The 22,647-nt window shown below is 38.9% G+C and overlaps 1 protein-coding gene across 2 annotated transcripts in view; it reads right to left on the bottom strand.

The window, feature by feature from the left end:
• Window positions 1-22,647, bottom strand: part of LOC135221905 (xaa-Pro dipeptidase-like) — a 511,321-nt gene that overhangs the window by 6,307 nt on the left and 482,367 nt on the right. For both annotated transcript variants that reach the window (XM_064259900.1, XM_064259899.1), the window contains exons 9-10: window positions 15,952-16,146; window positions 11,314-11,471 (exon numbers count right to left, since the gene is read on the bottom strand). In XM_064259900.1, the coding sequence (XP_064115970.1) occupies window positions 11,314-11,471; window positions 15,952-16,146 (353 nt within the window). The remainder of the gene's footprint in view (window positions 1-11,313; window positions 11,472-15,951; window positions 16,147-22,647) is intronic.

Raw genomic sequence — 22,647 nt, 5'->3', positions numbered from 1 at the left:
GGAAAATTTTAATGAATATGCAAGAACAATTAGCCTCGTTAGTAGGAACGCTATATAAAGGAGCCTACTCGTAAGAAGGATGATAGGCTTCCTATTAAAAGATCTAAATACCGATCTCCTGTCGGGCGCGACGCACCCTTCAGGGGAGTTGTCGCACAAGCTGGCCCCATCTCTGAGGGGAGCAATGCGTAGACAGGAGAGAAGTAAGAAAGGAAGTTACTCCTGTCAAGAGTATGGCGCCAACCAGGAGCCAGGCTCCGAGTAGGCGCAAAGAGCCAGAGTTTGCAGTACAACATTCAAGATCTTCAACCAAGCGCCAAGAGTTAGCTGAAGAGGAAGATCCTGTTAGGAGTAGAGTGCTTGTTAGACGGAAGAAAGCGCCTACCGGAATCAATACTCCTACTAAACACCAGACGCATTCTAAGGATCAGAGTATTTGGAGCGACGTACTCCTACCAGGCGCCAGAGTCTTCGGGCCTCGATACTCCTCCCAGGCGCCAGGAGTATTCTGAACTTAATACTCCTCCCAGGCGCCAGGAGTATTCCGAACCTTATACTCCTCCCAGGCGCCAGGAGTATTCTGAACTTAATACTCCTCCCAGGCGCCAAGAGTATTCGGAACAAGATGCGCCTACTAGAAGCCAGGAGTATTCGAGGCGCTCTGCGCCTGCCAAGCGCCAGGAGTATTCCAAACACGTTACTCCTGCCAGGAGAGATACTCCTGCTGTACACCAGGCGCATTCCTTGTATGAAAGAGCCTGACATTCGAAAGAGAGTAAGGGAAGAATCAGAAGAAAGAAGGGAGCCTTCTCCTTCCGAGCCTATGAACCCAGAAGATGCCTCGGAGGATGAAATGAAGGAAGGATCTTCTAATTACAAAGTTCTTTCGTCCCTTCTATTGGAGGAATATGGAGACTCGTTAACGCCAGCCGCTCCTCCTTCTCCACGCTCTCTGTTCTCGAGTACAAAAACACACAAGTCTTCCTCTTTCCTAAAAATGAAGCCTGCTATATCTATGAGGAGGGCTCTTCAATCTCTTGACTCCTGGTTCAAGAAGAAGAAGGAGTTAGGAAGGACGGTCTTTTGTATTGCCTCCCGCTAAACTTACAGGGAGGAGAGGCATTTGGTACGAAACGGGAGAAAATATGGGATTGTCTCTGTCCGGTTTCAGCTGAGTCAGACTTCTCGAGTTTAGTAGATTCATCGAGAAGACACGCCTTGAATGCAGCGAAAGTAACATGAAGTTTTTATTGTAAAACTAATATTGTAATACCTACCTGAACACCTGAACTAGCCCTGGTCACTTACCAGCCCGAACCATCATTTATTAAAAATTTACCAAATCTTTGGTTAAAATAAACGATCAGTGTTGCCAATCTCCTGGCAAACACCCTCGTTACCTAGTTACCAGCCCACCGCTAGTAGCCCTGCCTCACGGGCCGGTCACACCTGCCCTCTCACGTCAATCATAACTCAATAACTCTGTATGAGAGGGGAGGAGGGTGGGAATCATTCAGGTGTTCAGGTAGGTATTACAATATTAGTTTTACAATAAAAACTTCATATTGCAATACACCCCCTGAACACCTGAACTAGCCCGATTAACAACATTAATTTGGGGAGGGTGGGGAATCAAATCTGCCCGGCCCTCCACTGTACTAGTTGTCAGCAATATAATTGAGTACGCGAGTCAGTCTCAAGTTCATTTGTCACTCGTCCAAGCTAATCTCCCATGTGTGGCCTTCTAGGCCTGCCATATGTGGAGGGAAAAAAACTCCCTGCACCTCTACCCTAAGGTCAAAACTCATTGAGTGCGGAAGGGATACAAACCTGTTTCCTCTCAGCTGGCTATGTGCCTCACCTGAGTAGAGGAAAAACTGAAGACCTCCCAGTGCTCTCGGCCTCTCATGAATGGAGGGAATCTGAAGACCTCCCATTGTGGGCTCTCGGCCTCTCATGTATGGTAGGGAATCTGAAGACCTCCCATGTGGCTCTCGGCCTCTCATGTATGGAGGGAAACTGAAGACCTCCCCATGTGGCCTTAGGCCTCTCATGTACGGAGGAGACAACGGTGTCGTCGATCGTAGTGATGTCCTCTCTTGTAGTGTTGTACCTGCCTGTCTGTACTCTGCCTGGTTGGCACTTGGAAGAATACCCTCAGATAGACCCAGACATGTTCTTTCCTATCTTTCCTAATACTTAAAATCCTCTTGTGATATATCATATCATGAATACCTTATACATATTCCGAATATTCGCTCCCTACTCTAATACTAACTCAGACAGCAAGATTGTTGGTTTAAAAATAGAATTTAGGCCAAAGGCCGAGTATTGGGACCTATGAGGTCAGTCAGCGCTGAAGGGAAATTGAGAAAGTTTGAAAAGGTGTGAAAGGAAGAAAAACCTCTGTTGCACAATGAGTCCAGTGTTAGGAGAGCGTGGAAAATAGGATGAGAGAATATGGAGAGAATATGAAATCAGAAAAGTGAGAGAGAGAGAGAGAGAGAGAGAGAGAGAGAGAGAGAGAAACACAATCGTCTAGGATAAAGAGAGAGAGAGAGAGAGAGAGAGAGAGAGAGAGAGAGAGAGAGAGAGAGAGAGAGAAATTACGATCGTCTAATATCTCCACCTCCGCAAATTGCAGCAAGTTAAAAGGGTATTATCTTAACGATAATACTCGTATAACTCCGTACAGCTATGAACAACCGAACGAGAACTTGTTGCTAATGCGATCGACTCCTATAACAACATCACTTTATTGTATTGATCAGCGTGTGACAGTAATCGAATCCGATAGCAACATCCGTTATTGTATTCATCCGCGTGGGACGGTAATTACTGTATTCATGTTATAAATGCAGCTGAAGCTAATAAGGCAAAATTACGTTCATCAGCAACCTGGACAGAAGTCCCGAGCTTATGTATGAATTCCACGCAGCCGTGGTAAAAGAAACTAATAGCATGAAAGAGCTCATTACTGTTGTTTTCACACAGACAAAGGATTAATAACGTATATAAAGTGTAAGGTTCGTAATACCTATGAAAACGAGTGAAAAACGAACGGAATCCTAAATTTAACGCCATCTAACCCGAGGGAAAAACTAGCTTCCAATGAGACGTATCAGTCAAATTTGGTCTTAAATTACATCGTAAGACGAACAGTATGACTTCGTTACATAAGTTAAGTATCCAGATATTCATTAATATGCTAACTAAGGACAAAAACATTAGCCGAGACCAAGTGATATGGTTGAATCTGAAGCCAAGGAGAAAAAAAAAAAATAGACTAGCCGGCATCCTTGTCTGTCTAAACCACACCTTCTTACAATAGTGCTGTTTGACGACAAGCTAGTGTAATTATAATTTAATTTTAAAGTAATAAAATAATATTTAAAGGTAATTAAATTAACTTTATTAGGCCTAATATTAATTTCAGTTGTCATTGTAATTTGATAATACGACTGGTAATAATTTGTAAACTGTAATTGACATAAGCTCAATGTAAATACTGACGCAATAGTCTGTTAAACGTATGAAGACGTCATACATACAAATTTCTTATATCTGACATCTGATTATATGCCCCAAGATAGATACCTCATTGACTATATTAAATGTCAACATAGTTGAAGACACGTCTCCTTTAAGACGTTTGTACAAACTTGGCATAAGTGAGAGTGTTGTTACGTTAGTCATTTTAGTCAATCAGGAGAGAATGAGATGGATACGGCGACGCAAACCCGTATTCGTCATCCGCTGATTCCAGCGTGAATGACTGCCGAGTTTAGTGTTTATACTACGACAATATGATGATACATAATACAATTATAATGCTTTAGTCGGACAGAATCCCGATCTTCATTCTGTTCGATTACATTCATATTAATTATCCTCAGATCGGATTCTCGTTCGTTTTCAATTACACCTGTATTGAATTATCCGAAGTCAAGAATGCCTTAAGCCTACAGCGTTAGCCAATATAAAATAACTACGGATATGTTTGTACAGCGAATACTTTAGGTTAGGCTAGGCTACTGAATATGCATACGATAATACATCGTGAACACTAGGCTAACCGTAGTTAATTTTATTCGATTTCTTTTCATACTGAATATCGTAAGTCAATATGCATTGACGGAGAAGAAATTAGGTTGATATTAACAATTATCGTATCGTATACGTAGAGGAAAGTACCTTAAAAGACGAAGGAGCATATCTGAAAGACCAACCCTGGCCTAAAAGCTTCTGATGCAAGGAACTCGAAGCAGGAAAAAGCCTTAAAGATGCTCTAAGGACACTGTGCCTCTAAAAACTACTACTTTTAATAGAAAACCGACCCGAAGAAGCCTGCACTTCTCTTCCTAAACTAAACACTATGTAGCCTATTATCCCTACTCGTCTATATCTGACCTAAGTTTTTATCATCCTGAGAACTTACACATCGAGGGAAGGGGAATCTGCTGCCAACACTGCCTGCTCCGCGCCAGGGGGGACGGCGGATCCTGCCCGTGGGCTTGCGGATCCCCATAACCCCCAGCACCGGTTAGGGCTGATTCTGGAACAGGCAGGGGAGCTGGAAAAGAACGATTAGTAATTTCAGTATCCCTATTGCTCGATCTATCCTCACATAATCTTGACCTAAAATCGCTAACAGAGATGTCATCGAGGGAAGGGGAATCTGCTGCCAACACTGCCTGCTCCGCGCCAGGGGGGACGGCGGATCCTGCCCGTGGGCTTGCGGATCCCCATAACCCCCAGCACCGGTTAGGGCTGATTCTGGAACAGGCAGGGAGCTGGAACAGAACGATTAGTAATTTCAGGTATCCCATTGCTCGATCTATCCTCACATAATCTTTGACATAAAATCGGTAACAGAGATGTCATACTCGATGTCAGGCGTACTCTCAAGTCTCTTAAAGAGCACTGTCTCTAAGTCTTATCTTGATCTACGTTAGTCTCTTCCTGCCTACAGTACTTCTTAATACGAGACCTTTCCTATGTTGAGATACCCTAACATCTGGTCCAAAGACCACTCCTGACATTCCAAACATCTGGTCTTTACATTATATTGAACAGGCCTACAATTTACGCATAAGGAATGACTATCGTGTCATAGGGTACTCATCCTTTTCTTGCATTGTTGGCAAAGACGATACGTTGTTGAACTCCCGCTCGTCGTTTTCTGTGATGTCGTGGCCGAGGATGCAGTAGTCGTTGTCGTAGCCTGTGTTGTTTCTTCCTTTGCAGAATCAATGTCTAATGACAAGGTATTAAGAGCAATCCAACCGTAATCCAAAGGGATGCGTAATTCGTCACCAAATTCAATCAAATCAAAGGTGCAAATGAAGGCCGGGCAAGACCAAAAAGGAGTTCGCTGTGGATACATCTGTACTCCACCGCGAACGATAAGTGATTGACGTGAGAGGGCAGGTGTGACCGGCCCGTGAGGCAGGGCTACTAGCGGTGGGCTGGTAACGAGGGTGTTTGCCAGGAGATTGGCAACACTGATCGTTTATTTTAACCAAAGATTTGGTAAATTTTTAATAAATGATGGTTCGGGCTGGTAAGTGACCAGGGCTAGTTCAGGTGTTCAGGGGGTGTATTGCAATATGGGGGCTTTCGGAAACGGACCACCTCCTCAAAGGGCTTTTTCACACTTTAGAAGTTTTTAACTTCTTAGATTGGTCCCTTGGGGTTCTGGCCAAGAAATCGCATGAAAAGGAACAACTGGACCCAGAAACCCTAATAGCATCCTCACCTGCATTGATAAGCTACTGTTCATGATGGATCGGCTGAGGTATGCTCCCTCTTTTTTGTGCAGGAGTTTTAAAGAAGAGGGCGGTTCACAGTGTTTTCCTCACGAAGGCCGTCTCCTTCGCAGAGACCGCCTTATTGTTTGCGCCTCTCTCAGAACACCTTTTTCACTCGCAGTTGGTGAAGGATATTGCGCATTCTCTGACTGAAAAGGCCACCCAGGATCTCCTTAGACAATCCTCAAGGAAAAATAGGCCTGTGGCCATGTGAGGAAAAGAAAGTGGCTCGTCCAGTCAGCAGCAGCCCTTTCGAGGAGGTCTTCCAGCTAGATCTATCGCCAGAAGGAAGTCAAACCGAAAAGAGGGGCAGGTCTTCCTTCCGTCCCTTTAAGAAAGGAAAGTGAGAATTCTGTCCTCCAGACACCTGTAGGAGCCAGGTTACATTCATTTGCGAAAGCCTGGGAAGACATAGGAGCGAATCCTTGGACGATGTCGATCATCAAGAAGGGTTATCGCATCCCATTAAAGGACATTCCTCCCTTGACAACATCACCGAGGGAATTGTCCGCCAGATACAGGGACCCTGTTGCTGATGGATACTCTTCGTCAGATGGTGGAACAGATGTGGGACAAAAGAGCAATAGAGGCTAGTAGGCTGGATTGCAGCTCCCCGGGGTTTTACAATCGCTTGTTTCTTGTAGCAAAAGCCTCGGGGAGATGGAGACCGGTACTGGATGTAAGTGCGCTGAACAAATTCGTAGAACAACAGAAGTTCAGCATGGAAACGTCTGCTTCAGTCCTTGCAGCACTGCGGCAAGGAGATTGGATGGCGTCCCTAGACCTTCAGGACGCATATTTCCACATCCCGATCCACCATTCGTCGAGGAAGTACCTTCGATTTATGTTCGAGGAAGAATCTATCAATTCAGGGCCCTGTGTTTCGGCCTTTCCACGGCTCCTCAAGTCTTCACGGACGTGATGAAAATGTAGCAAGACATTTACATTTGAAAGGGTGATAAACGTCTCCCTGTACCTGGACGACTGGCTCATCAGAGCCAGGTCTCAAAAGCAGTGTTTGGAGGACCTGTCAACAACACTGAATTGACAAAATCATTGGGATTGATCGTGAACCTCGAGAAGTCTCAGATGATCCCCAGCCAGAACGTGTTTATCTGGGGATTCAGATGGATTCTCGGGGTTTTCGAGTTTTTCCATCTCAAGAGAGAATAAAGAAAGGCTGTGCCACAGTATCGAACTTTTTAGGGAAAGAGCGCACTTCAGCGAGGGAATGGCTGAGCCTTCTGGGGACCCTTTCCTCGCTCGAACAGTTCTTTCTCCTAGGAAGACTACATCTTCGTCCGCTTCAGTTCTTCCTGAGAAGAAGTTGGAGTTGGAAGACAGGACAGCTCTCGGACACGTTTCCAATCTCGGAGGAAATAAAAAATCATTTAAAGTGGTGGTGATTCCCTTAAAAGCAAAAAACAAGGAGTGTCCCTGCAAGTACGGAACCCAAGCCTGACATTGTTCTCAGACGCCTCGAGTCGGGCTGGGGTGCAACATTGGGATCCCAAATAAGTGTCAGGCACCTGGTCGGCAGAACAGGTGTCATGGCACATAAATTGCAAGGAGCTTTTAGCAATTCACCTTGCGCTAAAGAGCTTTGAACACATAGTCAGAGGCAAAGTCGTACAGATAAACTCAGACAATACGACAGCTCTGGCTTATGTCAAGAAACAAGGAGGGACGCACTCTTTCGCTCTGTACGAGCTGGCAAGAGATCTATTGATTTGGGCGAACCAAAGGAAGGTAGTTCTTCTAACAGGTTTCTGTCCAAGGGTGTGGGAGAGGAATGTTTGAAGAGCGGGTACAGATTGAGCAGGAGGTTCCAGGTCCTTCCCACAGAATGGACACTCCACTCAGAAGTCTGTCAGAGCCTTTGGCTCCTTTGGGGGAAGCCTCAAATAGATCTTTTCGCCACATTCCTCTCCAAAAGGATAGACACATTTTGTGCCTGGTGGAAGATCCCCGGGCTTATGCAACAGACGCCTTCCTCCTGGACTGGTCAGGGATAGACGTTTACGCTTTTCCCCCGTTCAAGATACTGGGGGAAGTAGTCAGAAAATTCGTGGCATCCGAAGGAACCAAAATGACTCTGATTGCTCCGTATTGGCCAGCTCAAATTTGGTTCACAGAGGTGATGGAGTGGACAGTGGACTTCCCCAGATCTCTTCCAAACAGAATAGATCTGCTCAAACAACCCCACTTCGAGAGGTACCATCAAAATCTACCCGCTCTTGCTCTGACTGCCTTTCGACTATCGAAAGACTTGTCAGAGCGAGAGGGTTTTCTCGCCAGGCAGCAAGTGCAATTGCTAGAGCCCGCAGATCATCTACTAGGCGAGTGTACCAATCGAAGTGGGAAGTTTTCAGAAACTGGTGCAGGTCGAAGAAGCCTGTCCTCTTACCAGCGTACCTCTGGTGACCGAAATTGCGGATTTCCTTCTGTTTCTTAGAGAAAAGTCGCATCTCTCGGTACCGACTATTAAGGGGTACAGGAGTATGCTGTCAGCAGTCTTTAGAAACAAGGGATTAGATCTAACGAATGATAAGGATTTGCACGACCTCATTCGTTCCTTCGAAACATCAAAGTCACTTGAACCTAAGGTTCCAAGCTGGAACTTAGATGTGTTCTTAAATTTCTATCCCTCAGAAGAATTCGAACCACTACACACTGCTTATTTCTTTTCGTAATATCACTAGAAAGTGTTTGTTTCTGATGTCTCTGCAACGGCAAAAAGGATCAGTGAGTTGCACGCCCTTGAATCAAGAGTTTGGCTTCAAAGGAGACTCTGCAATTTGTTCATTTCAGTCTCTCTTTCTTGCCAAAAACGAAAACCCTTCGAATCCCTGGCCCAGGAGCTTCGAAGTGAAAGGACTTTCTAGTTTGGTGGGCAGAGAGGCAGAAAGATCCCTTTGCCCAGTTAGAGCTCTAAAATTTTATCTGGACAAGAAGAAGCAGTTGGGGGGTTCGCAAAAAGGTCTTTGGTGCTCAGTAAAAGACCCCAAGAGAGCAATGTCCAAAACGCCTTAGCCTTCTTTGTTAGAAGTGTTATTTTTGGAAGCTCATAAGAATTGTCCAGATGATTCTTTTAATCTTTTAAGAGTGAGAGCCCACGAAGTTAGGGCAATCGCAACCTCTGTGGCGTTCCAAAGAAATATGTCACTCAAGAACATTTTGGACGCAACTTATTGGAGATGCAACTCCGTGTTTGCATCTCATTATTTAAAAGACGTGCGAGTGACGTATGAGAAATGTTTTTCTTTAGGTCCGTTTGTGTCAGCACAGACGGTTCTGGGTAAAGGAGAAAGCACCAATCCTTAAATTGTGTACGTAACCCTCTTGTCGGATGTGTTCTCGTGTTTTCGGTGCATGGGAGTGTCAGTTGTCGCACAAAGCGGCCTTCACTTCGCTTCATTTGGAAATCGTGTGACAGCTGGACTATTAGAGGGGTACAAAAATTTTTTATTTTTTGTATGTATGAGTTTCGAGTTTGTGGTTGTTTGCTAAGAGTTTGGGGATAACTCTGGGCAATCTTAGAACTAACACGGGTTAGGATCGGGTGATCGGGATTGGTTGTGTGCTCCTTAAATAAATGCGTGTTGTCATATAAGCGGATGTGCTCCCATTGACAAACGCCAGTTAGGTTCTGTCGAGTAAGTGGAAGAGACCCCATCGACAGATCCACGAGAACTCTTGGCCACAGATCACTATCTCGCTAAGGCTCTTGAGATGAAGCAGACTCCTGGGCAGTAACCACGAAGTCTTCCATCTAATAAGGTAGGAACTAAGGTTTATTTATACCTACAACATATGTTGTTTACCTGTCTAGTCAGTTAGTTAGCTGTCTCTTGCCCTCCACCAAAGGGTGTCAATCAGCTATGTATATATCTGACAGGTAAGTTGAATGTATGAAAATGATATTGTTATGATACAATAAATGTTTCATACATACTTACCTGGCAGATATATACAATTGAAGACCCACCCAGCCTCCCCGCAGGAGACAGGTGGAAGAGAGAATCTGATTAGAAAACGGGAATAGTTCCTAGTCCTGCCACCCAGAGCAGGGCGGTAGATCACCTGACCTACCTGTAGCGAGTGCCGCGAAATTTGAATTTCTGTCGGGGACGACGGAGTCGATAGCTATGTATATATCTGCCAGGTAAGTATGTATGAAACTTTATTGTATCATAACAATATCATATTGCATGAATAAGTTTTTCAATTTACAGCATCCTTTTACCAATAGAATACTTAAAGCACAAGGGGTAGATGCTGACCAATAGGAGAGCAGGATCTTATGGGGTGACTAGCATCAAGAACCAATGGGAAAGCGGGAGGATGGTGGCGAGTTAACTCAGTTGGCGGCGCGGGAGTTTAAAAATTGTTCTCGGTGGTCCGGGCGAATCTCGGAACTTTACAGCAACGACCTTTCGTATCTTGAAAACTTTTTGTATGTAGAGCTGTAAAATTTTTCGTATTTGCTTTCGTATCTCGAGTTTTTCATAAGTTGAGCCTTTCGTATGTCGAGGTACCACTGTATTGTCGTTGTGATACATATTTCTTTATAAGAAATTCACATTCTATCTACCAGATCTCTATGAATGAATCCATCTGAGAAATTCCAATTACTTTGGACATATATCGTGTTTTTAAGTATCTGAACGGTTTTGTTTTGCAGTTTTAACTTATATGATATAATTTGCAATGTATTTTCAAATTCTGGAGTAAATCTAACGAGATTATGTCTTTCCAGTAAAAACAAATGGGAAATTCGACGAACGAAAGATGATGAAAACTGTATCTTCACTTTTCTTGTCAATAGTATAGCAGAGCTCTTGAAACTATATAAATATATATAAATATATATGTATATATATAAATATTATATACCTATATATATAAATATTATATATGTATATATATATATATAAATATTATATAAGTATATATATATATATATTCAATACCCTAAAGACATTAACCGTTTCATTTGCTGAACTGTTTTCCCACAAAACTTGCAGAAACAGTGAACATCCCTTCATTAACAATATGACACTTTTACTCTGTATACTTAAGCTGTATGTAATTTGACAGATACAAATGGTGTTTACCAATTCATATTTACTCAATTAAAACTTGACTGCAAATGTCTACATGTCTTTTGGTTACTGTTCATACGAATGTTGGTTATCATGCTAAGAGATTAAGATTTAGTGGCTATAGTTTAAAATGAATTTTAAAGAATAAAACAATTTCTTGAATTATGAGAATATAGACAATTTTTCATCCAAAAAGTAAGATGAATAAATGCTATATATTAAAGCTTTCACCAATACAGCTAATCTGAATACAAATGCTGCTGGGAGAAAAATTTTCAAGAGATGTAAACACTAGTGTAGTTTGATAAATTTATTTAGGTTATGGTTACTTTTTAAATGAAAACCTGAATAAAACTTATAAAATGATACTGACACTGAAGGGTAGCATTCAAACTTACGTCCTTGGAATAGTGCCTCCTGATAAATCTTCCATGCCAGTTGCAGTCACTACAATATCATCCTCAATTCTCACGCCTCCAAAACCACGGAAACGTTGGATCACCTCTGGCACTAAAAATCTAGCTTGTTCTGGGTTGTTCAAGGCCTGATTTAGCAGCTGGAAACATAAATGTCACTACAAATTAACTATATTACCTTAGGATATTCTTGTAAGTTAATCAAGAAAAGATAATATATCCTAAGTTAATCAAGAAAAGATAATGTTAGAGAGATTAAGATAAAGCTTAAAGGTTAATTCTTAAAAACTGAGAGAGATGGTTCCTCGTTGGATGAGTGGTTTGTGTGCTTGCCTACCAATCGGGTGGTCCGAAGTTTGAGTCTTGGCTCTGCCAACGCAGTATCAGAGGAATTTATTCCTGGTGATAGAAATTCATTTCTTGATATAATGTGGTTCAGATCCCACAATAAGCTGTAGTTCCCATTGCTAGATAACCAATTGGTTCCTAGCCTCATAAAAATATGTAATACTTCAGGCCAGCCCTAAGAGAGCTGTTAAGGCGGTGTCACACTAGCGAAATTTCCGTTGACTTTTGAATTTGACGTCGACTTTTCATGTTTTGACGATGACTTTCTGGTGTCGTCGTCACGAATTTTGAAAACGGTACCGATCGAATTCAACTCATCGCTACCGTCGACTTTATTGTTTGTTTACATCTCGGAGAGCGCGCATTTCAAGTCATCAGATGAAAGATGGAGACCTTAGTACAGTGGACAAGATTGGCAGAACAGTTTTTGGTCGAAGATATGGGGGAGAGACGATGCTTATGGGACCATAAGCATGATAGTTTTATGAAAAAGGGTCTTAAATGGAAAAATTACTAAGAGATCACCATGCGAGTCAGGGAAAACTTTCCTGAACTTGCTGATCTTTATACAGATAAGCATGCTATATTGTGAATATCAGATTACTATATAACCAAGGTCTGCTCCCATTGTTTTTTTTATTATTTATTTTTTATTTTTTATCTTTGCATTAGCAAATAATATAAAAAAAAAATCTTTGAAATTTTTGCAGTGTTTCTCTAGCTTAATTTATAATACAGTTTGACTGTGGTTGTGTAAACAAGGTTACGAATAGCCTACCTAGGCTAACCCTATCTTATTTTTTTAAATAAAACTTTTCACGTCTTTTTAAAAAACCAGGACCGAACCCAAAGACTTTTTTTTAATTCTATGCAGCATCATTAAACACATGCAAGCACGACCCACTAGTTGCTTTGTGTTATAAAGCATAGCTAGTTGTTTTATCATTCCGGAAAGTCACAGCTAAGATGGTTTGTTTACGTTTTGACGACGACAACCACGGTATGAATACTATGAAGAAGGACGTGTGTGACAACCAGAGTACGGAATGACGTCGACTTCTTTGGAAAGTCGACGACAAACTCAGAAAAAGTCGACGGAAATTTCGCTAGTGTGACAGCGCCTTTAATCAGCTCAGTGGTCTGGTAAAACTAAGATATACTTAACTTGCAAATTGAGAACCTCTTCATACAATTCAAAACAACACTCTACTAGCAACATGGATGCATTCTTGATGTTTTACTTTTGAGATATAAAATGCCACTTACAGAAAGTGAAATTCAAGGATCTGGACTCATGCTGAATCCTTAGAATATATCCCTCAAGAATAAAGTGCATGTACCATAATGTATCAATAGGGCAAGACAACCAAAGTAGAGAATGTTACACATTTACAATTTTCCCAACAAAAATACATCTGCAAAATGATAATGATCAATACTCCTACTGTTAAAATATCAAGGAATTTGAAAGCATCTGAGAAGGGGAATGAAGATTAAAGGCTGCCACTAAAATTGTGGTATACCTGCACAGGTCTGCCTGCACTTGCAGACCTGTGCAATACTTGCCGAGAGCAACATAAAATAAGAAATGTCCAGCAAAGGAGTGGCTTTTATTCATTTGTAACCAATGAATGAACATGCATAATCTGCTATTGTTTTATCTTGTTCTATTACTATGTTCAATACTATTTTTTACCAATTTTAAAGCTGAAATTACGTGCATGATCATGAACAGATGCACAGAGGCCTATTCTTGTTCTACATTACTTGGCTACAGAGAATATTTATTCTCCTTTAAAAACTGACTTGCATATAGTTCTGTATAGCTTATGACTAAATATGCAGTGCTATACTTGTTGATAGAAGAATCAATCCTCTTTCATTTTTTCACTATACAGGCAGTCCCCGGCTTACGACAGTTTTGGCTTGCGGCATTCCGAGTTTGCGACGCTTTTCAATTATATCCATCAAAAATTTCTTCCAGATTTATGACGCATGTTCTAAGGTTATGACATCGATCCAACGGAAGAAATGACTCCAAAAAGGCAAAACACTGTATATACTTGAGTAATATTTGACAGCATGTAATGTTTAACTGAATTTTTACTGCATATATTAGGATTTTAGCATATGTTCCTTATGTTGAGTTTTGATTCTGGCAATATGCCTAGGCTGTTAGCAGTCGCTACTGTAGCCTAGTCTAAGATTCCGACATCTAAAACTAAGAGGCTAAAAGCTTAGAATATGCTTAGAAAATGCATAAATATTCAGTGTGTACAGTGGACGATGTGTACCAAACACCCCCGGAATAGTTAGAACCCCCATAAAAATGCTTAAAACCTCCTATTTTGTTAGTTAAAACTCAAGAAAACCCCACTAAAAATTTTTATACCTGGTTTTTTTTAATAGTTTCATCACAAAAAGTGCATTTTATGAAGAAATTTATAAAAAAAACCCAGGAATTTGTGGATATTTCTCAGAAAAATACCGCGAATAGGCGAATTTTCCGTGAATAATGCGGGGAACTGTTTCTGAGAGAAATCCGTGAATGTGCGAGTCCGCGAATCTAGAGAACGCAAATATGGGGGGTCCACTGTACTTATTTCAATTATTAATTAACTATAATAAAAAGAAAAAAAAAGCTCCTGACTTGTTTTGTTTACAAAACTTTTGTCAACACTATCGAGTGCTGATAGACTTGCAAGCAACCACTTTTAACTAGCACACAGTATAGTAAGCATACATTTTTATCTCTTTTCAACCACTGAAAGTACCGAACAGTTATGTACATAATGACCATTCATTTCTATTCTTTAATCTATCTTTACCTAATGGAAATACGTACCAACAGCTATAATGAAACATATAATGACATTAAAACAGAAGAAGAATTCTATAAAATATTTGCTAGCATCGATGGCAGCAGTCTTTGATTAATTTTCTATTCTATAATATATAATTTACTAATGTTTTTTTTCTTTAAATGTGTTGCATGAATAAGTTTTTCAATTTACAGCATCATTTTACCATTAGAATAAAAAATACACAAATTCTTTGTGAATCGTAAATGAAGAGTTATCAGCTGACAAAATACAAATGGCGGCTAATGCTTTGTTTACGTTCAGGAAATGAAGGTTGCACTTATTACTGCCTAGAACAGCCATAAATTAAAAACAAAACAACATAACAATAATAAAAGATTCTCAGATAAGTAAAACAACATTTATGTTTATTGTCGTGGTTATTTGATTTTTTGTTTGAATGCCGATTCGCCTAATCAGTGGGGAGATATGGCTAACTTTAACAGTAGGTAAGATTCATCTCAAATAATACTGTATGTATTCTAATATTACTATTGTATTTTATAACACAATAGTAATATTAGAATAGTACATACAGTATTATTGGATACAGTGAAGTAAAGCATAACTTTAAAAAAGATCCAAGGAAAAGATCCATATTCCTTGTTTGTATATTATGAGGGTCTCCTGGTGCTTAAGCTAAGCTGCCAATAACCAGATAACAGTGCTGTAAACCCTATGATGAATATATTGGACAAATGCCATAAAACCGAAACACCAATAACTGGGGTCTGCATTTAATAGGTTACAAAACAGAATTAAATAACTGTTGTGGGAAAAGTTAATAATATATCTGGGGAAACACTAATTCACATTTTAGGACAAGAAATTGACTTTAAGAATAGTAGCCATAAAAGACTTTAACAATACGTATACCTGAAAAAACTGCAGTTTTCCTATGGTACCTTGCATGATGTTTGTAAGAAATGCCATGAATGATCGATCAAGAATAAAGACAGAGATTCTTGGGAATGTAATTAAATAGGTATAATAATGTATGAACAGGTAGCTGTTAATTATATGTACCTCTGAAATAACTAGTGACAGATATACACCTACAATGAAGCACCAACTTACCCTAGCTTTAGGTTGACATGTGACAATTTCCTTATTTTGCATATAAACAATTTTGATAGTCTGGTTTTACATAAAACAAACATCTGTATTTTGTATGAAGAGAATCTAATACCTCCAATCTCATTACTTAGCAGTGTATATCACAAATGAAATCCGAGTCTACCAAGAACTGTTTAAATGCATTTTACTCTTAACTGACTAGTAAAAAGAACTTTAGCTATTGGTAGTTTACTATATGTAACATTAGTTGTACCACTGTAAAACAAGACTAATTGCTTACAAGGTCTGAAAATAATCACTGTGTAACTTGAAAAATGTCACACTTAGTACATACGTGATCAATGAAGTAACATCCAGGTTCTATTGTAAGAACCATATTTTCTTCCAAAAGTCTGGCTGTCCTCAGTGAGCGGAAGCCAGCTTCAGTTGGGCGGGCTGGATTTCCTTCTAAGTACCCACCAACATCATGCACATCTAATCCCATTAAATGACCCAAACCATGGGGCTGGAACACTGATCCAAGATTAACCTGTTGCAAGAATATATTATATTAATATTTACAAATCAAATCAACTTATAGTCTAATTACTGCAGATCTTTAGGTTATGAATTCATGTAATCAATTATCCATTAAATCAATAAATAGCTATCATAATTCCTTGGATACAATAACTAATACAAAAAGTACATCAATTGCTATAAAAAGTTGTGTAAGCTTGCATTATTTGCACTGAACATTAAACATGACATATTAATAAACAAAATATCCTTAAATCCATGGTAGATTTAAGGATATTCTCAAGCGTGTTCCTTCATGCTACTTAGGATATGGGGAATTAACAACATAATCTATAACATTAATATTTCCCTAAGTCTCTCCAAAAGTTATTAACCAAAAGAAACACCATAGAAAAAATTGTACTATGAGAAATCCTTCAATGTTGGGTGCTCCAAGTTCACATAAAGCAGATGAACCTTCTGACCTCTTGACAACAGCTCCATAGCCATACAATGTCTACATCCACTCACTTAATTTTATCATATAAATGTTGTCACTTAATCACCATGACTTTAAATTTACACTTCTGAAAAATATGGTGTTCACTAGGAAGTAAGAGGATGTAAAGGGAAATACATAAAGAGATCATCACACTTATTCAAGAACAAAAAATAAATTAGTAAATAGACAAAAATGTATTTAAATTCAAGGAGAATAGTATTTGGGTAGTACATAGTACATTGGATCTTCACTTGAATTTCTGAATTTCCAATTATATGACATCAGTTGGGAGGTTGTTCCTCAGTCCAACAGTTCAAGGAATAAAGGACCTCTAGAACTGAGAAGTTCAACGGTGGGGCACATTTACACATATTAGTGCTGCTGTTCATTGAATCTGGTTGCTCTCAACAGGTTAAGGGGATCAGGGATCAATTGTAGTTGTGAAAGATCTCTGTTGAAATAGGACTTATGAAAAAATTACAAACAAGAGATCATCTGTTTTTCAAATACAACTTATGAAAAAGTTATAAAACGAGACCCTTCGTTGATGTCCTGCCCAAGTCATAACTGCTACTACAGTAGTGCCTCAGGATACGAAATTAATCCGTTCCGAAGAGGCCTTTGTAACCTGATTTTTCCATATCTCGAACTATGTTCCAAGCCCTACAAAAACACCACAGTAAATTTTATAATAAAGCTATATTGACCAATAAACAATGAAATACAACAATTTGGACCATTCAATACCTAACAAACCTTTATTGTAGTACGTACCTGTAAATAAAGTGTATTAGTGTACATGGTACAAGAAATACTGTATGTACATGTACGTACTATGTAGTAAAATGTGGAACCTTACCTTTTGAGTGAGGCGATCTCCGAAAGTGGCGACAGAGGAGGAGGACAAAAGGCAGAAAACATGAACACTTAACTTTACGAAACACATTAAAAAATGGCAGAAAACATTAACACTAAACTTTACGAAGCACATTAACAAATGGCAGAAAACATTAACACTTATTGATTATCTCCATCTTCGTTCTCTATAGAAAGCATCCTCTTCTTTCTGTGAACTTCAGCAACATTCTTGGGACCCATGGCTAATAATGTATGTAATTAAGTTCACACACAACATGATAAAGTAATTTACAATACAACGAAAGCGAAATCACTAACATGAATTTACGTTAACAAATGAAATATATGTGAACGAACGAATTCCAGTGTTTACGATAATGCTGCCACAAAAAATGGTCAAGGAACCTTTACATACAGGCATGATGGGACAGATGCTGGCCAATAGGAGAGCAGGATCCTACAGCGGTGACTAGCATCAGGAACCAATGGGAGAACGGGAGGATGGTAGTGAGTCTACTCAGTTGGCGGCGCACGAGTTTTAAAATTGTTCTTGGTGGTCCGGGCGAATCTCGGACTTCACCCTTCCGCAACCTTAATTATTTTCGTATACAGAAGCAAAAAAATCTTTGTCTTTGCTTTCGTAACTCTATTTAAAAGGCATAAATCTCTGACAGAAGCAGTCATCCACACCGGAGAACAGTATTCTATAAAAGGAAGCACAAACAACCTAAGACAAGTTGCAGTGATTTTATGACTAATTTTCATGAAGCATTTTGCTGAAACTTTCATTACGTTTCTAAATAGTTTCATTGAGTCAAAAGTTCCACCTAGAATAGTCAAAGCTCCAGACTCATTCAACAACATTCCATCCACCTCAAGGGGAGGGAAGGATACTGTGAGTGTAAAACAGCTAGGTCAATAGTTCACACACACATAATTTGTATAACGCAAGGCAATATGTACAATATAGTAACAATTGTTAAGAAAGTTGCTGTAAAAAATACATTAATGGTCATATATCCATGGTAGGCTGTGGGTAAACACCTACCTACTGAACTGTCGTAGTAGTAGCAATTAGGTGAGGAAGGATAGAGGGCAGCCCTTGAACACCCGTAAGATTTTTTTACTAGCCCTTATCTGGATTTTGCCTTTAACCAACAGGCCCTTGGTTCTATTAATCCAGATAACTGAAGGACTACTCGACAGCATATAGTATTATAAAGTAATACATAATAAAAAAAGTACAGAACTATACATGTAGGGTACTGACAAATACTGATCTACAACATGCAATTCAATATTCTATTTTGTTCACTATTTAATATCGTCATAATTATTATTGCTATTAGTTTCTTTGTCATTTACCTTGATTGTCAACCAACATAAAAAATGAATTTCAGCATTCACTCAGTGCATCTGCACATCGCCATCAAAAAAGTAAACGAAAACACACTGCCATATAGAGGAAAATGAGCACTAAACATTCGCTGACTAAAGGGGAAGGATCGAGAACCTTTTCTAGCATAGCTAGGTGATACGGTCTTGACCATATCTTTTATATAGCTGTATATTTACCCATTCAATATGCCAACCATTGAGATCAGATAATGCTTGAGGTAGGAAGCGCAAGCATAAATCTTTATCTATTCTAGAAAAGGTTTTCTATTCTTCCCCTTTACTTAGTGAATGTTTACTACTCATTTTACTCACTAATAGATGGCAGGTGTGCTTTTACATTTTTTTAATGGGGTGCTCATATGCACTGAGTGATCGTTGAAAGAAGTAAAAATTCCTTCTTTATTTTTGTCATCTCATTATCCTCTACAATCAAAATAAGGGACGAAGAAACTAACAGCGATAATTATGACGATAGTAAATTTAGGAGATGAAAGTCACTGACAATACTCTGCAAATTCTGAGAAGAGTTCAGTAGTTGACTTCCAGTTTGGCTAACTGGGGAATGTTGGCTAAATGTGTTATATAAAGTACACTACATATTTTAAAGAAAATTATACAGTATGAAGAAAGAGGACAAAGATATAAAATATGAGTAATAAAATGAACTTTGCCAATTAGTAGGCTAAGTCAACAACTAGGCTAGACTGTTTACATAGGGGCTTCATTTTTAAGGGGTGAATTCTATATTCCAGGGATTTTCTATGGTGTGGCTATGGCCTGGTCCTAAGGTTCCCGGATTTAAGAGGTTGGACTGTAATATAATTATCTAGCTATTTGTTTGTTTGTATGGTGTTTTTACATTGCATGGAACCAGTGGTTATTCAGCAATGGGACTTCCGAACCACGTCGAGAGTGAACTTCTATCACCAGAAATACACATCTCTCACTCCTCAGTGGAATGGCCGAGAATCGAACCCGCGACCACCGAGGTGGGACGCTGATACCATACCAACCATGCTGCTCAGGCACTATCTAGCTATTTGAAAACTATCACATTAGGTTCACTGTGATAGGCAATTTTACAACCACACAGGCACTGGAACCAATACAGAGTACATGACAGGGGCAAATCTAGTACTAACATCTTCATAGTATTATGAATTAATATCTGAAAATAGAGTGCAGTACTGTGTATGGAAATGGCTTGTCCCCACAAGCTGATAACAGAAATTACTATAACACAAAGTTAGTTGTCATATTTGCATATGTTTAAAAACATTGACTCCAATACCATTTAATAAACATTTACATAGTTTTTCACTGCAATTTCCATATAGGGGGGCTATCACACAAAACCCCAGATGACAGAAATCAATCCTAAAAACCCTATTTTAACAAAGTCTTGCCAGCTCATTCCACATATGTACAGGCACTCCCCGGTTATTTACGGCATCGGTTGGCTAATGACGTCATTAACCAGATTTTCAGTGCCAACAGGAAGTCTATCAGCATTGGTAATTGATTTTTGGTGCTAGTGAGCGGTTTATCGGCACTAATTAGTGCTTACAGCATTGTAAATATAATTTGTTACCATAATTACAGTGATGTTCTGGTTACTGACAATTTTTGGTTATCGGAGCTTGAATGGGAATGGAAAGTTCACTGTTAACTGGGGACTGCCTGTACTGCTACCAAAACTAGAACAAAGCTTACGAATAATCACTGTCATTCGTTAAGCTTAGTTCCTTATGAAAATTCTAGCCTGCTCCATATCTGATCTGGCACCTTTCAATATTTTACAGCTGCTTTTCTTTCTTTAAACTGCCATGCAGAGAGAGAGAGAGAGAGAGAGAGAGAGAGAGAGAGAGAGAGAGAAACTATTGGCCCAGGTTAGGTTGTTACACTGAAAGATATCCATTTGCAAATTCAAATAATGCATTTGCAACAAGAATGAGAATTTTAATAAAAGTGTTCTTTTACGTAATGTGTGCAATTATATTTCTTACATTATTTTCATACTATTATCATATTATAATTTATGAACATTGTGATCAGGTGCCATTTCCATTCTGATAATGTTTACGTTCATATAATCATCAGCTGATTGCATTTTACTGACATCATCACAGCCATTATATGCTAAATGAAATGCATTTTTGGAGATAATTTTTTTTTTAATTATCAAAGCTGGGTTTAATTACAACTCGCTTTATTTTCAAAGCTGGGTTTAATTACAACTCGCTTTATTTATATGAAGTAAATTAAATGAAGTTAAGGTGTGATTTTGCCAGTATCAGATATTGCTTTTGCCTCTTTCAAAACATTTACTAAACAAAATTCATTTCTTCAGCTGCAGCTACAACCATAAATTTAGTGCCATACTTTCGTAACTTTCCTCTCCATTGCATGAAAGATGAATACAGATTTATTTTATATTCATTTATGAAAGTCACCACTGAAATGAGCAAATTTTAAACAAATCAATAACTGTAACACAGTTGTAACTGACATCAGCAAATGGCTATTTCATGATTTGATTGTTTATGTTAGTACTTGCTGTTGTTTGTACCAGTCTCTTGGACGTAGTATAAGTGAGTGTTAATTATGAGATAGTAATGATTTCTTACTAATGAACTTTTGCTTGCTGTTGTTTATACCAGCGTCTTGCATGCAGTAGTAAGTGGTTATTATAATTATAAGAAATAATGAATTCATAAAATTCATAAGGTTGGTAAGCCTGATTTAATGTATGAAGATTAGTAAGCCTATTAACCCTTTAACGCCGATTGGACATATTAAATGTCAACATAAATTGTCTGTTGGGTGCCGATTGGACGTATGGTACGTCGATAACAATTTTTTTTTTAAAAATTCGCGGAAAAATACTTATAGGCCTACCAGGCAAAAACTTTTGAATCACGCGCCTTGAGGGATACTGGGACCTCACGGATCAAGGCGTTGTTTTGTTTACAATCGTTAAACAGGCGCGCAAGCGCGAATTTCTTTCTTATCGCACTAAAAAGTATCAGTGACATCTCAGATATTTCGTCACTTTGACATAATTTTTGCACCATTTTAAATTAGCCATTACATGGAGTATTATATATGAAAATGTGCGCATTTTTACGTAGAATACACCAATAAAATATTCATGATTGTAGCTTTTATCAGTTTTGAGATATTTTCATATAAATAACGATAAGTGCCAAAAATTCAACCTTCGGTCAACTTTGACTCTACCAAAATGGTTGAAAAATGCAATTGTAAGCTAAAACTCTTATATTCTAGTAATATTCAATCATTTACCTTCATTTTGCAACAAATTGGAAGTCTAGCACAATATTTTGATTTATGGTGAATTTATGAAAAAAACTTTTTCCTTACGTCCGCACAGTAACTCTTCCAAAAAAATCAAAAATTTTTTCGTCCGATTGTCGTAATGTTTGCACCATTTTAAATTAGCCGTTACATAAAGTTTTATATATGGAAAAGTGCACAATTTCATTTAGAATACAACTAAAAACAACCCATGGTTGTAGCTTTTATCAGTTTTGAAATATTTTCATATAAATAACGATAAGTACCAAAATTTCAACCTTCGGTCAACTTTGACTCTACCGAAATGGTCGAAAAACAAAATTGTAAGCTAAAAATCTTATATTCTAGTAGTATTCAATCATTTACCTTCATTTTGCAACAAATTGGAAGTCTCTAGCATAATATTTAGATTTATGGTGAATTTTTAAATAAAACTTTCCTTCCCTCCGCACGCGG

This window comes from Macrobrachium nipponense, chromosome 3 (genome assembly GCF_015104395.2).
Source record: "Macrobrachium nipponense isolate FS-2020 chromosome 3, ASM1510439v2, whole genome shotgun sequence".
Lineage (NCBI taxonomy): Eukaryota > Metazoa > Arthropoda > Malacostraca > Decapoda > Palaemonidae > Macrobrachium > Macrobrachium nipponense.
This window is presented reverse-complemented; position numbering and strand designations above follow the sequence as displayed.